The sequence below is a fragment of the Struthio camelus genome, chromosome 1 (assembly GCF_040807025.1).
Source record: "Struthio camelus isolate bStrCam1 chromosome 1, bStrCam1.hap1, whole genome shotgun sequence".
NCBI lineage: Eukaryota > Metazoa > Chordata > Aves > Struthioniformes > Struthionidae > Struthio > Struthio camelus.
Window position 1 is genome coordinate 41,832,684 of NC_090942.1, and position 13,961 is coordinate 41,846,644.

The following is a 13,961-nucleotide window of genomic DNA, read 5'->3' on the forward strand; positions in this document are numbered from 1 at the left end:
CTGACAAATTTTACTTTTTGATACTTGGTAAAATCACTGGTGGAAAGGCACTTCTACCAGTATAACTGATGTTGTATAACTGATGAACTAGCTGTTCTGGTAATTGAAAGTTTTGGTTCATGTTTATGACTTACACAATTACACTGGTAGATCACGTCCAGATGACGTCCTTTTAACTTGTTTTTAACTTAAAAGGTACATTTTAAATAGTTACTGCATTTTCAAAAGAGGTATTTGGTAGAAATAGAGGATCTTTTTGATAGAAAAGAAAAAAGCTATAACAGAGGAAAGGAAAGAAGGCTTCCAGCACTTGAAAAAGAACTCAGTGTAGTGTTGGCAATTATCCTCCTTCAGGAGGGAGACTGGACTAGCTGACCTCTAGAGTTCGTTTCCAAACAACATTTTTATGGTTAAACTTGATACTTCAGAAATTTCTTGCTTGTGTAAAGTAGAGAGACATTTATAAAGTAGATCTACAACAGAAGGAACAAGTAAACTGAATTTTACTGATTTTAAGCTCTGTATGCATGTCTAGCTGGTTAGGCTTACAGACCTAAATTTTTAGCTAACTGGCCTGATTGAAAATATGATGATTTAAAGTGTCTGAAAAATGAATACACTGAGGAAAAAGAGATATTTATATTTCACTACTAAGAAAGCACAATATCAGTTTCTGATTAGTGGTGAAATTTCTGTTTTGCTTTTAAAAATATTTATTTCTTTGGGTGATATTTGCTGCTTAGTTTGAAAAGCTAACATGTTTATAAAAACTACTGTTACTGTTTGTATTTCACTTCCCCAAAATCTTAGTTTGGTATATTAGGGACTTTTCATTCTCCTCTTGAAGAGTGGTTTCAAAAAAATACACTTGTTTTACATAGTCTTTTTATAGAGCTTTTAAGAGGATTTATAGGGTGCAGCACTGAGGAGCCTGCTGAATTTTGATAGAGAAGAATTCTGTGGGTTTTTGGAGCCTGATCAGAACGCTGTGGGCGATGTTTGCCCCGGATATATTTTTGTGCAGGCTGAAATGCTAAAACTCTGGGCACTGTATTTCTGCAAACCTTCATGTGACTTTTAAATCTTCTACCTTTGAAATGAACCTAAGTCATTATTTAATCTGAGGCTCTAATTTTTAATTTCTGTGCAGCTCATCTCTAGTGGAATGCATTGTCCATTTCCATTTAAATTTAGGTTATAATTTCAATATGCTTAAAGAGCAAGTAGGGAAAAGGCAAGCTATGTAAGAAGGCTTTTTGGTGTTTCAAAAGGTGAGTAGTATTTCTGTAAGAACCCTTGAACACTAATTACAAATATTGGGTTTTGAATGTATTTTTTTGTGACTAACTGGCAAAATAATAGTAGTTGGTGTATTGCTTAGAGAATAAATAATGATTTAAGTGGTTCCAACGGCCTCTCTCCGTTTCCAGTTGCCTTTTGATAATATAATTGGAAGACTGAGATTTTAGGAGGGGGGAAAAAAGGAAAGGTAACAAAAACCCTAGCAAGCTTCAAGCATTCACTTCTCAACTTACATAGAGGAATCAAAATTATAATGACTACAGCAGGTGGTTTAAGCAATTTTAAAATGTTGCCATTTATTTCCTTATCCTCTCTAGGTTGCATATGAGCAAGAAGGAGTTTTCATTCATTCATCATGTGGGAAAAATGATGACCAGGACAACTTAATAGCAGGAATACTACGTGTCATAGAAAAGGTACGTGTATAATACGGTTACAGAACTTTCTCAAATTTATTGGCCAAGCACGCTACGTATGTGGTAGAGCTTAAGAGTTGTCTTAAACACTGGATTTTTTTAAATGCGCAGCAGTATATTTGACATTTTCCACATAATTTATATATTTATGTAAGTTATACCCTTATTCTGTGAGTAAATTGAGAGATATATGTGCTTTGTTAATTATGTAGTATTGAATGTTTTTATGATTCTTTGTGTATTAGGAAAATGAGGTAATAGTTGACTGGAGACCATTGGATGATACTTTGGATACTTCTAATATCCTCTGTGCTGGAAAGGTATGTTTGTTAATTATTAGCGTTCTTCATTCCTTTTCTTCAGAGATTTTAATATTATACATGTTAATTCACTTACGGGTAGATGGTCTCATAAGTGGTAGCAAAATCTGTTTATGTGACTATCATTGGTATTAATAGTTGCACCTAGGAATCATATTTGTGGTCTGCAGTCAAGTTTAGATTATTATTTGGATTATATGTATAGGCGATATGTGGTTCATGCATAAAAATTAACGGGATTGTCTATATAAATAGAAAGCACCAAACGAGTGTAAGCAAATCGTGGTCGCTGGTACGCTGCAATGACTATATCATAGTCAGGTGTTTTATTCTTCATAATTAGGCTTAAAACAGAGAGATGCTGTTCTAATGTAAAATTAAAATCTATGTCTAGAAAATCAGTCTATGGCCGTTCCAAGATCCAGTGAAACGTAGTATTTAAGCAGTGTTAAGATGATGTGACTAAATCAGAGAAATTCAATTTCACATTTAAATAACAAGTTCGTTAGGCTGTGTTGATTGGGTCTACTAGAGATGCTAGGGTATGTTTTAATACCATGCTAAATTTATCACAGTAAAACTTCTTTTCTGTTTAGTCTTAATCGTAACTCAGGTTTTCCTGTGTTGAACTGTGTCATGTTTCTACAAATTTTAATACTGCAGGTTTTTTTTTGTCTGCGGAAAAAAGACGCTTATTTTTATGCTTGTTTAGTCAGATAAATTAGCTCAATTTTAGTGTATTATGTCTTTCGATATTTGTTTTTTCTTTTTGCTCAGGATTCTAGTTCTGTTGTGGAGTGGACTCAATCTCCAAAAGAAAAATCCTCCCGAGGAACAGATCGTCCCAGTAGTTATGAAGCAGAATGGGACATGGTCACCACCGTCTCTTTTAAAAAGAAACCTCATTCAAATGGAGGTATTTCAAAAATAAATGGATTTTTTTTCTTCATAGTGACTTGTAACTGAATAATTGTCTTTTAGATATGGTAAAATGGATTTATTAGGAGTTGAAAAGCTAGGGTAATTTGTGGTAGTGAATCTCTGGGTGCGGAAAAGAATTCACACAGGAGCAGGTGTCTTCTCATTCCAAACTAATTTCTTCTTTAAATTACAAGAGAAGTGTATTCAGAAGACGTGTTCTATCTAACATTTTTCTCTTGGTATTGTTAGATGATGTAGGCAGTTTTATCTGCATTGGATTCTTGCGTTCTTTGATTAGAACTTAGTCTTATTGTTAGAAAAGAGAATGCAAGATGAGCGGTTTACTACTCAAATGCTTTTTCCTCCTGAAACAGCAGGGGGAGAGGGAGTATGCAACTGTTTTTCTTATGTCTAATGAACATTTTGGCAAAAAACTTGATTTCATAGCTACATCGTTCTTATGTGATGGAGTCTGAGTAGATATATGTATATATAAAAAAAAAAAAAGTGGTTTTCAAGAGTCGTCTTTTTCCTTCGATTCTCCCATATTTTTCTTTATAACCTTTGTTATAAAGACTAGCTTCTCTGTCATGCATAGAATAATTTATTTTATCATTGGTTCGTGTTGATTTTTTTACGTCTTTAGCGTACATCTTCATTCAAAGTTAGTGTCAGTAAGCAATACTGGCTTGGATTTTGTTCTTTGCTAGTTTTTACTTATTTCCAGTCATTCTAATTTGATGGGAGGGGTGTGCCAGATCTCTTCCAGTTATGCTGGCAATTTTATGCACTTAATCCTTCAGTCTGAATGTAAGTAGTCCCCGCATAGTGTTAGAAGAGGAAGGTTTTCAAATTCCTTCTCCTTCATCTTGGTAGTAGCCTTACAAGGCACAGCTAATATTGTGTGCAATATATAGCATACATGATTGTAATATATATTATGTTTAGTTTGAGTGAGTAGTACTACCGGGCAGAGAAGTTGGTGGCATTCAACTTGCTAGCGGAATCTGATATAGTTGTTGTATGTTTACCTGCCGGGTCACTTCTATAGACCGCAGGCACAGCTTTAGGAAAGTAATTGGGTGGATTTGCTCGTTATTTTAAGAGTCTATAGAAGATGAGAAGGCACAATGAGAAATCAGGGTAGTTATAGTATACCTTTTCTTACCAGAACGAGTACTGGGTGTTTGTGCGTTTATGGGAGCTTTTCTTGAGCAGTGACAGATATTATGTGTCTGTAGTTGCTAACACTGTAAGTCGAACTAAAATCATGCGGTAATTTTGTTTTTAAGATGCTACAACTCATGCAAATGGAGAAAGCAAGTGGTCATTCCTGTTCAGTTTGACAGATCTGAAATCAATCAAACAAAACAAAGAAGGCATGGGATGGTCTTATTTGGTGTTCTGTCTGAAGGATGATGTGAGGCTCCCAGCTCTTCACTTTCATCATGGAGATAGCAAACTATTGATTAAATGCCTTGAAAAGCACGTTGTGCTGAGTGAGTAAGTATCAGACAACTCTTAGTTCTGATTTAAAATATTGATTACTAGTTTACCTTTTAAATTTTGTAATACATTTTTCAGATCAACACTTCCTGATGTATTTTTTTCCCTTCCCTTTGTTATTAATGGAATCAATTTTCAGGTGACTGAAACTATAATTTCATGTCCCCCTCTGAACGTAAGCTGAAATTTGAAAATGGTTGGATCACTTTGTAAGAATCTGCTCAGTGTTATGAGCTTCACAATAGCTCAGTAGCTCTCTCTAGCGGGCACAAGAGATGCCTGGGAATAAAGTTGTAATCGCTGTGAATACTCAGATGATTTAATTAAATTTAAATCCTTGTCTGTGAACTACTTCTGTTAAATGAGATTAATAATTTGTGTTAAAGGTTGAGATCGTCTACTTTGTGTGAAATGTCTGAGTATTGACATCAGTGTGTGAGGTAATTATAGCACTGTCATCTAAATGAAATATATATGATATTTCCCCAGAAATCTGTTTTCCCATATTTTTTTTACTGTGGGGAGTATGTTTTACACTTGATCTTGACTCTTCAAATAAACTTTCTGAATGTACACATAATTAATCCCTATCATGGTGTTAAGTACTTTGGGTTGTTGTGTATTCATATTGTGTAATCTCCCAAATTTTTCATATAAATAAAAGCCTCTTTGGGCAAAGTGTAGATGCAGAACAAAATAGAACGTTCTGCTGTCAGCATATAATCACAAATATAATTTTAAAAGGCACCCTAAAAATTACACAATTTACTGTATCCACTTACTCTATAAAAGGGTAAATAAGGATAGGTAGAGCGTGAAGAAACAATGAGGCATTTCGTCAGCATAATCGGTAAGCTGTTATCAAAGGTGTTTTGTTAGCATCACTTGCAAAAATAACATTCTGATGAAAGGTTTGAGGGCAGACAGTGAAAAGGCTTTGTGAATCCTTACAGAGGACTCTTGTCATGTGTTGGGAGCCTCTTGAGGGAGGGAAAAAGCTGGGCCAGAGTTGCTTTTTACAGGCAGATGGAATTGTGGTCAACTAACGTTGTTTGTATGAGGGACTGTCAGCAGGATACAAGGGCTGGCTGTATATTAGTTGAACTGATTTGTGAAAGGCCTTGTCAGTGTTGAGATGTACTACTACGTGTGTTTGCAATAGTCTGAAATTGTGAGCAACTTGGAGAAGGTGACGTGGTCAATGTGTCAAACCAGTGAAACGATATTGACTGTAGCATTCTCAGCAAGTTTTTAAGGAGAAAATTCATGAAGATCAAAGCAGATGATATTAGGGACACAAGATAAAGGTGTAAGAAAGAATATTCTCTGTACAGTTGGAGATGAGTAAATCCTGGTTGACAGCTTCGTCTTAAATCCTAAGGTGTTTTTCCTCAAGTTTCCCTTTCCTTTCTTCCTTAAACCTCTCTGCAGGCTCAGGAGTGTATTCTACACACGGGCAGCCCACTTGCCGCGAGGGAGGTTGTGTCGTTCTGAGCATACTGTTCTGTGCTTGCTTTCTTGCAGATAATCTTCCAGCCTGTTGCTGTTAGCCTGGGGCAGATTTGAGGCAACATACATAGTAAAGACTGGAAAAGCACTCTAAGTGCATGATGAGTTGCAGAAAGCTTTATACCTTATATGCGTGACTGTGTTTTTATAAACTAATTGTGGTAATATCTACTTAATGAACAGGACCAAATTATAAGTAGGTCTAGTGACTACTCTTGACACTACAGATGACGAATTTCCATCGACTTAATCAAAACTTTCATGACTAACCATCAACTGGATACTTTAAGAGTCTGGTGTGAGGCTTCCATCAAAAATTTTTAGTTCGAAAATGATGATGGCACTTTCTGAGTTGGAGTATTATACACAGCTATTTAATAAAATGTCTAAACTTGCAATCTGTTTTGAACGTTACCTAAGTAGCTGCCCAGAGGGAACGTCTAATTAAAATGGCAATGTTTTACAAACTTTTTGTTCTTGTAGTTAGGGGAAGCATAATACATGACTCAGCCTTTGCCCCTGTGCTGCTTTTTAGCAAAAGCCAGTTGAGTTTTATTAACTGTTGCTGCCTCAGAACTATGACTATGGTGTCTGGCTGTCTCAAAATGAGATCTTTTGTTGGATTTCATATCCGTCAGTGTTAAGTGTGCTGTCGTGATGGAACTGAAGAGAGATAAGGCTTATTAAAGTTCTTATCTTTGACTTTAATATCATGGTAGATGATGCAGGTAGTAACAGAAATGAAAGTATTTTTTCATTCAAAGACTGGACATAGATTTAAACTTTAGGAGAGAGAGCAATAGAGAAGGTATTTTATAAATGTAAAGTCTTTGCAATGGATTAAAATCAGATGGCCGAAGTTCTTGGCTTTCCCCAGTGTGGCTGCTCCACTCCGAGGATGTCAGATTGGCTGCTGAACTGTTGCAGTCCCTTAGCTCCCTCCGTTCTATAATGCATGGAGTTGTAAACTCTGGTGGTTCAGGAGCTGATTAATGAGTTGATGAGGTATTCCTGCCCAAGGAGGGGAGTAGAGATGGGGGGAGGATAAGAGTAAGAGAGAAGAATACATACTAGGAGCAGCACAATTTCAGCTGTTTTTTAGTCCATTTCATCTGTGTGTGCAAGCCTGCCAAAGAATCAGATCTTGTAGTGAAGTATAAGAGTGTGTGAATACTTTGGGTTAGGTCGAATCAAGTTGATACAGCTTTTGGCGTCTCTGCAAAAAGATATTTGCACAGCTGTAATGAGATGGTTCTGTTTCACAATATGTTTGTGGTGCTTATAAACTCTATCAATGTGAATTTTGGAATTGTTTGAGCTATTGTAATACTGTTGGTTTGAAATTTATTGATTTGGATACATTCAACGCAATACAGTTTGCATTACTTTAATATAAATTGTTTTACAGAGTTCTTTAAGGTCAGATTTACTAACTGATAAAAAGAATTCCTTAACTGTATGTGGTGACATGGGCTCTTTTCACTTCCTATGTTATGTTAAAGGTGTTTCACCATATGTGTGTTGAGACTGACCATGTCTCTCTGAATTTCCTTTTCTGTATCACCTGATTTCTCCCCCTCCCCCCAATCAGATATAGGAAATACTATTTATTCTCAAAGATAACTTTGACAAATTATGATACTATACTGAGAAATTACATGTGGGTGACAAAGAATGAAAGGTATAATTCAGAATGAATATGCTGATGACAAATCGTATGACAAACGAAAGTCCTATTTTGTAATGTGTTAGCATTTGGACTTGTGCCAAGAGCTAAGAATGCTCTTGCATCAAATCTGTTTTCCTTCCAAAAAACCTGAAATGTGATTTCAAAAAACTGTAAATGTTCTAAAATATTTACAGGAAAAACTGGTGTTACTTATAGAAACTCTGTGGTTCTATTTTATTGCAGATCTCCCCAGGATAAAAGAATTCTTCTTGTGAATTCTCAGAACAAGTCTTTGTCTCAGTCTTTCGAAAATCTCCTTGATGAACCGTCATATGGCTTACTGCAGGTATGTATTGTCTTTGAAATGTTTTATTCCAAAGACTTTTTTTTTTTAAAAAAAAGCTTCCATTTCACATAAATATTCCCTGAATCATTAGCATTCTAGATCCATTAATTATATCCTTAAAGAAATGCTTACTACAGAAAGTCCACTTATATAAATCTTTTTTTATGTTCTTAGTCTTTCTTAACCTTCATACGGTACTATTTCAAACCTATTCAAATTACTTTTGCCTGTGGTTCTATATATTTAGGTACAGATAGCTTTGGAAATGGGGAGAAGAAAACCAAAATATTTTGTTCGTGGAATAAATAATCTTTTCCTTGATATTTTTTGCCAGCCTTAAAGGGATGCTGGAAATAACAGCAGCAAAGGACACAATACTGTCTAAGAGAATTTTTTTTTCTTTGGTGGGTTTTGTGACCTTGTGAAAGTCAGTGGCAAAATTTCCAGCGACTTGAATAAGGCCAGAATTTGACCCACTGATTCATTTAAGAAAACCTTCATAAGTGAATTAAATTAGTTTTTGGACTCAGTGATCAAAGATAGTTTTGCGCAAGATTGCTAGCAGAATTCATGACGCTTCAAGATGCGTTTCCTCTGTGAAGGCAGAGCAGCTAGGCAGAAGGAAAGCTTTTGGGGGCGTTAATCATTGGAAAGTAAACAGTAGATCTGGTCTGCTTTTATACATAGGTCAGATTTCAAACTACAGTACAATCTTTCAAATCAATTAGTGGTAATTACATTAATACGTAAGATCTCGTATTTACTCTGATTTTTATCATAATGTGATGAATGGACTGTATGCAAGTACTGATCCTTTAAAAACTTCTGAGACCTTCTTTGGATGTTATTGCTCTTTCTGTTTTTTTTGTTTACTTTGAGTACAAGAATTCCAAATAATCTGAAGCTTTTCATGTTTTACTTTTTTTCCTTTATATAACACAGAAATTGAAGAAAGATCCATACACAGCAACAATGGGAAGATTTTCCAAAGTCACAAACTATATTTTTGACAGTTTTCGATTAACTGACCCTTCAACTCAAAGACGACCACCATCAGAAATGGCAGACTTTCTCAATGATGCTATTCCAGGGCTAAAGATAAATCAGCAGGAAGAACCAGGATTTGAAGTCATCACACGAGTGAGTGTGTAAATGGAGTATGAATGATACAGAGGCAGTTTCTTTTTAAGTGCACTTTTAAAGTACTTGTAGGACTTGAAGCCTGGTGAGTTACACTGTTTCTGCTTAGCAATTGTGCCATACACTGTCCTACCATTTATTGACAAGAGTAAGATCAGCAGCTGCTGCTTCCAGAATATGTATTATTTTCATGCCTGCAAACAGGAAATTAAAAAAAAAAATTCTTTGCTTTGAAAGAAGAATGTTGTTATTGCTGAAACAGAGGTTAAAAATTAGCACCTTGTCTTACAGAATCACTACTCTACAAACTGAACCGACTCATTTTACATTTAGTGTTTCCTCTGTGATCAGACAGAGGTATGTTAAGTAAAGTGGGGGTATGCAGGTTAATATCTAAATCTGGTGGCTAATCATTTTAACAACTCAGTTTGTTTAAATATTCTTAGCCCTCTTTAAACAAAGTGTTTAATTGGATGATTTATGTCTGTTTTATATAGATGTACAGACTTACATATAGGTTGAACTAAATGTAGAAGGAACTTGTAATTAGGTCATGAATCGCTTTGCGTGGGCTCTTGGTGTCTTTTTCAATTAGGTGGATAAGATATATTTTTAAATGCTTGAGATTTACTTTTTAAGCAACTCGCATGTTTTTAGAGCATTAAATCGTATGGAGTGCTGTTTTCCTGAGCTTAAACAGTGTTAATAGCTTAGCTGTAGCTGTATGAACACATGCAACTTGGACTCTGAGAACTTGCTAAGTAGCACTCAATGAGGAAAAATATACTGAATGGTACGTATTAAAACTTACACTGACCTATATGTCTTAATCTGCTAAATGCCTTTGGCTCCTAAACAGTTGAAAAAGAAATTGGTTTTGTGATTACCATGACAAAAATATTTTCAGAATAAAAGGAATTACTGTCTACTGAACTCTACTATGCTTAAACATGTAAGTTGGGAACTGAGAGACTAACCTCTGAGCTATGAAACTGGCAGGTACTAGGAATCCTGAAACCATGCATGGTGGAGTGTGTGTGTGTGTGTGTTTTAACGGGGCAGTGTGCTTAAATTGATCTTCCAGCTACGCTCTCTAGTGTGTGTGGGAATAACATCCATGAAGCCAAGTTGCTTTTCAGTTCTCTTTCAAGATGTACTAGTGCATGTCAGGAGCACACTTTTGAAGTGAAGCTCCCTATTGTCCCTTTTGGCTGTGTTGCACGTATCTAATGCACTCCAGTTGCACAGGACTATTCAGTCCATGGGACTAGTCTAAAGCTAGTTTCAAAGTGTTTATGGGGGTGGAATGTTATTTAAAAAAATGCAAACAAACAAAACTCTCTAAAATGTGAAATACTGTGGATACCCAAGTCCTCAGCGCTAACTGTCTCCCTCTGCAACGCTTTTTCTTTTGGTCCATGCTATTGTGTAAAGTAGACGTAGCCTTAGATCCTTAGTGTCCCTAACTAAGGTATGTTCATGTGAAAGTGTAGTTGCACTGAGTAGGAAGAAGCAGCAGTAAGCTTAGTACTATTTACACAACTGTTTAAAAATGGTGAAATATTTCAATGGGATTCATATAATGTCTTTATGTTTCAGATTGATCTAGGAAAACAGCCTGAAGTTAGTAGAAGAGAGCCTGTGTCGGTTGAAGAATGGGCTAAGAACATGGATTCTGAAGGAAGAATCGTAAATGTTGACTACATGAAGCAATTGATATTCAAAGGGGTAACTTGTTTTTCTGAATTCAGCATGCCCTGTGGCTTGCTTCTGGCCCTTTTTCTGTTCCTTCCCAAACTCTGGTTATGCTGTTTTCATTAAACTTGTAATTCTTTATGCAGGACTTCAGGCACGAACCAGTCAGTACTGCTGGAGAGGCTTTATAGAGCGTGATTTAATGCTAATTGAATACCTCAACAGTCTTACAACCACACAAAGTGCTGTAGGAGGAAAGAGATCTTGTGGATGCAGGCTGAAGGGAATGAGTTGAAAAGACAAAGGCTGAATGATTGAGAATCAAAGTGCATTTCAGGAAAACATTAAGTGTTTTAATGCTAGGATACTGGACTGTCTTGTCTTGTTTTGTTTTGTTTTACAACTCTTTTCTTCTCCAAAGCAAGCTTCCCTTGTTTGCCCAGTAGTTTGCCTAGGTTTGGCCCTTCTCAGGGCAGACCCTGATCACTTTCTCTGATTTTTATTATGTAACTGAGGTTTTTTGTATCATGAATGTGAATTCAGTCACGTAGTGCAAAAACTTTTTGAAAACTTTAACATGCATAATATAGTTATTCTGCCTAACATTATTTTATTGTGTGTGTGTCTGTGGATTTTTTTTGGGGGGGGGAGGGGGAGGAGGGGAGAATCCACCTACCTTAATGCATTCTTTGTACACCTGTATATTTACAAGCAGGCAGTCTTGCATTCTGGGAGTCTGAGTGGAGGTAGAGAATGATAAATTTGGGATTTTTTTTTCTTTTTTTAAAGACCTGTGCAAAATAAGGAATGTACTGTGAAGCATGGAGCTAAAATGAGGCCCTTTTCAGTTCATGTGACTGTTCTTTAATTGACTTATGCCTGAGGTGCCCAGTTAAGGTCCATTTTGCAAGCATGAGAATTATTAAACAAAAACATCTGTCCTAGTACTCCAGGTTCCCTTGTCACCTCTGTTGTCCGTTGCCCGAGATGTTGAGTGCTCAATGGTATTCATGACAAACCCAAATAAATTCAAGCTTCTCTTGAATCATTTGCATGTTAGCTGAAAAGTTCAGTTATTACTTGGATAGAGCAAAAAATTTCAGTGGTTAATGATATTTGCTGCACCATCTCCCTTGCCTTAATTTAATGGTAAATGAAGAAATACAGTGAGGAACTTAGCAATGTGTCACTAGCATACAAGCTGGCATTGGGTGGATAAGCTGGCACATTGATAGAGCAAACGTGTCTCGTTCTCGTGGTTGTACTGTAGGAGTTACAATAATTTATTTTTGGCACATTGGCCATCTTCTGTTAGATGAAAAATATATTTTTTATTTAAAAAAAGCAGTCCTCGAAGATCGGTTTGTGGAGAGACTAAAAATTTGATGGTTAAACCGCATGATGTTTAAATTATAAAACTTTAAAGCTACTGTTTTTACTTTGTAATATCTGTAATGCCTTTAAAGGCTTTGCTTCAAGCAGTGAGGCAAAAATACAGGAAGAAATATCATTTGTAAAGGTGTTTTTTTTCTTTTCGCTTTTATTTTTCCATGTAAGGATGAATTCAGTGCTTCTGCAGTTTTCAGGACATGTCAAGTAACCAAAATAAATATTAGTTTCATAAATCTAAGTTGTATTGCTACTTAAAAGGTGCTAGTAGCTAAATGTTAAATATATTCACTTCCTCCTGTTTCCTCCAAGTGTGATGCATAGTGAGCAGATAAGATTTGGCTAAAACATAAAATGAGGAAGCTTATTCTAATTTTCCTCTAACTTAAAAATTAGTTTTCTATGTAGTCTTAAGTTGTTGTTTTAAGAAGTGGTGTATTACTGTGGGAGAGTTTCCTCACAAAATCGAAGTCTTCCTCTTGTTAATGTTTCCCATCCATTTTTCCCTAGGGACTCTGCCATACTTTAAGAAAAGAGGCATGGAAATTTCTTTTGGGGTATTTTCCTTGGAATAGCACTAAGGAAGAGAGAGCAAATCTGCAAAAAAGAAAAACGTGAGTACAGATTTCCCCCCACCACGTTACAAAATACATTGAAAAAGCTGCTTTTTATGGGGAGGGGGGCACAGAGTGACATAGAGAGATTTTTTTTAGAAGATTGAAAGACAACTGTTTAATGTGGTAGAATACAGTAAAGTGTTTGACAGACCTTCTTAAAAAGATTGCCATATTAAAGTAAAAGTATTATATAAATGGGCTGTTATCCCACAAACAGAACAAATAAATGTTTAAATAAAAAGCAATAATAAGGAATGTAATAATTGAGCATTATTTTAGTTTTGAAATGATTGTTTTTCAGGGATGAATATTTCAGGATGAAACTGCAGTGGAAATCTGTAAGTGAAGAACAGGAAAAACGAAATTCAAGATTAAGAGACTACCGGAGTCTTATAGGTAACTTTAGATTTAGAAACATACCCAACTGTACCAACTCATGCACCTTTACAAATCAATGTGAAGTTGAAAAATAACCTTTTGAGAAACCTGTATGAAGAGGCACTAAAAAACTACATGCTGGTGTTTTCAGAGGTGCCCAAATTTCATTATACGCTTAACACTGAAACTTCTTTAGCTGGAGCATTTCAGAGCTTTATATCTTAGTGTGTCATGTTGGCTGAATCTTTTTTCCTTTTTAATAGCAAAACTTCTTTGTTCATATCACTTCATGATGTAGTTTTTCTTAAAAATTTCATTAAGCTAATGGTAATACAGTAAGAATGTGATGCTTCTATGTTTATATCTTAAATTTCCTTATAAGCATTTGTATATGTATATTCTGTTTAAAGAAAAAAAAAAAGTGCAACTGGAAAAAAATTAAGTTTCACAAAGTGTTAGCAGTCTGTGCCCTCAATTCTCTTTGGTAGTGGCAGTGGGGACCAGTTTCTAGGATTACCAAATAGCTATTTCTGGAGGTAGATAAGACTTTTGTAATATTCTGAAACACTGGCTGCACTTATTGTAGCCTGTTACTCAACAGGCATGCTAGGGGTTGAGAAGAATCTTAGGTTAGTAAAGTAGCTTTTTAAAGTGTGTGTTTATATTCATAAATATGCATATTTATGTATACATATTCTCAGAGTTCAGAAATGACTGAAGTATCGTTTCTGTCGAAGCAGTGCTGTTCATTAA

General features: G+C 35.6%; 1 protein-coding gene across 1 annotated transcript in view; it reads left to right on the forward strand.

Annotated features, from left to right (window-relative positions):
• Positions 1–13,961, forward strand: part of TBC1D15 (TBC1 domain family member 15) — a 34,321-nt gene that overhangs the window by 7,593 nt on the left and 12,767 nt on the right. The window contains exons 2-10 of the mRNA XM_068935743.1: positions 1,620–1,718; positions 1,964–2,038; positions 2,816–2,954; positions 4,252–4,462; positions 7,887–7,989; positions 8,932–9,129; positions 10,729–10,857; positions 12,724–12,827; positions 13,132–13,226. Of these exons, the coding sequence (XP_068791844.1) occupies positions 1,620–1,718; positions 1,964–2,038; positions 2,816–2,954; positions 4,252–4,462; positions 7,887–7,989; positions 8,932–9,129; positions 10,729–10,857; positions 12,724–12,827; positions 13,132–13,226 (1,153 nt within the window). The remainder of the gene's footprint in view (positions 1–1,619; positions 1,719–1,963; positions 2,039–2,815; positions 2,955–4,251; positions 4,463–7,886; positions 7,990–8,931; positions 9,130–10,728; positions 10,858–12,723; positions 12,828–13,131; positions 13,227–13,961) is intronic.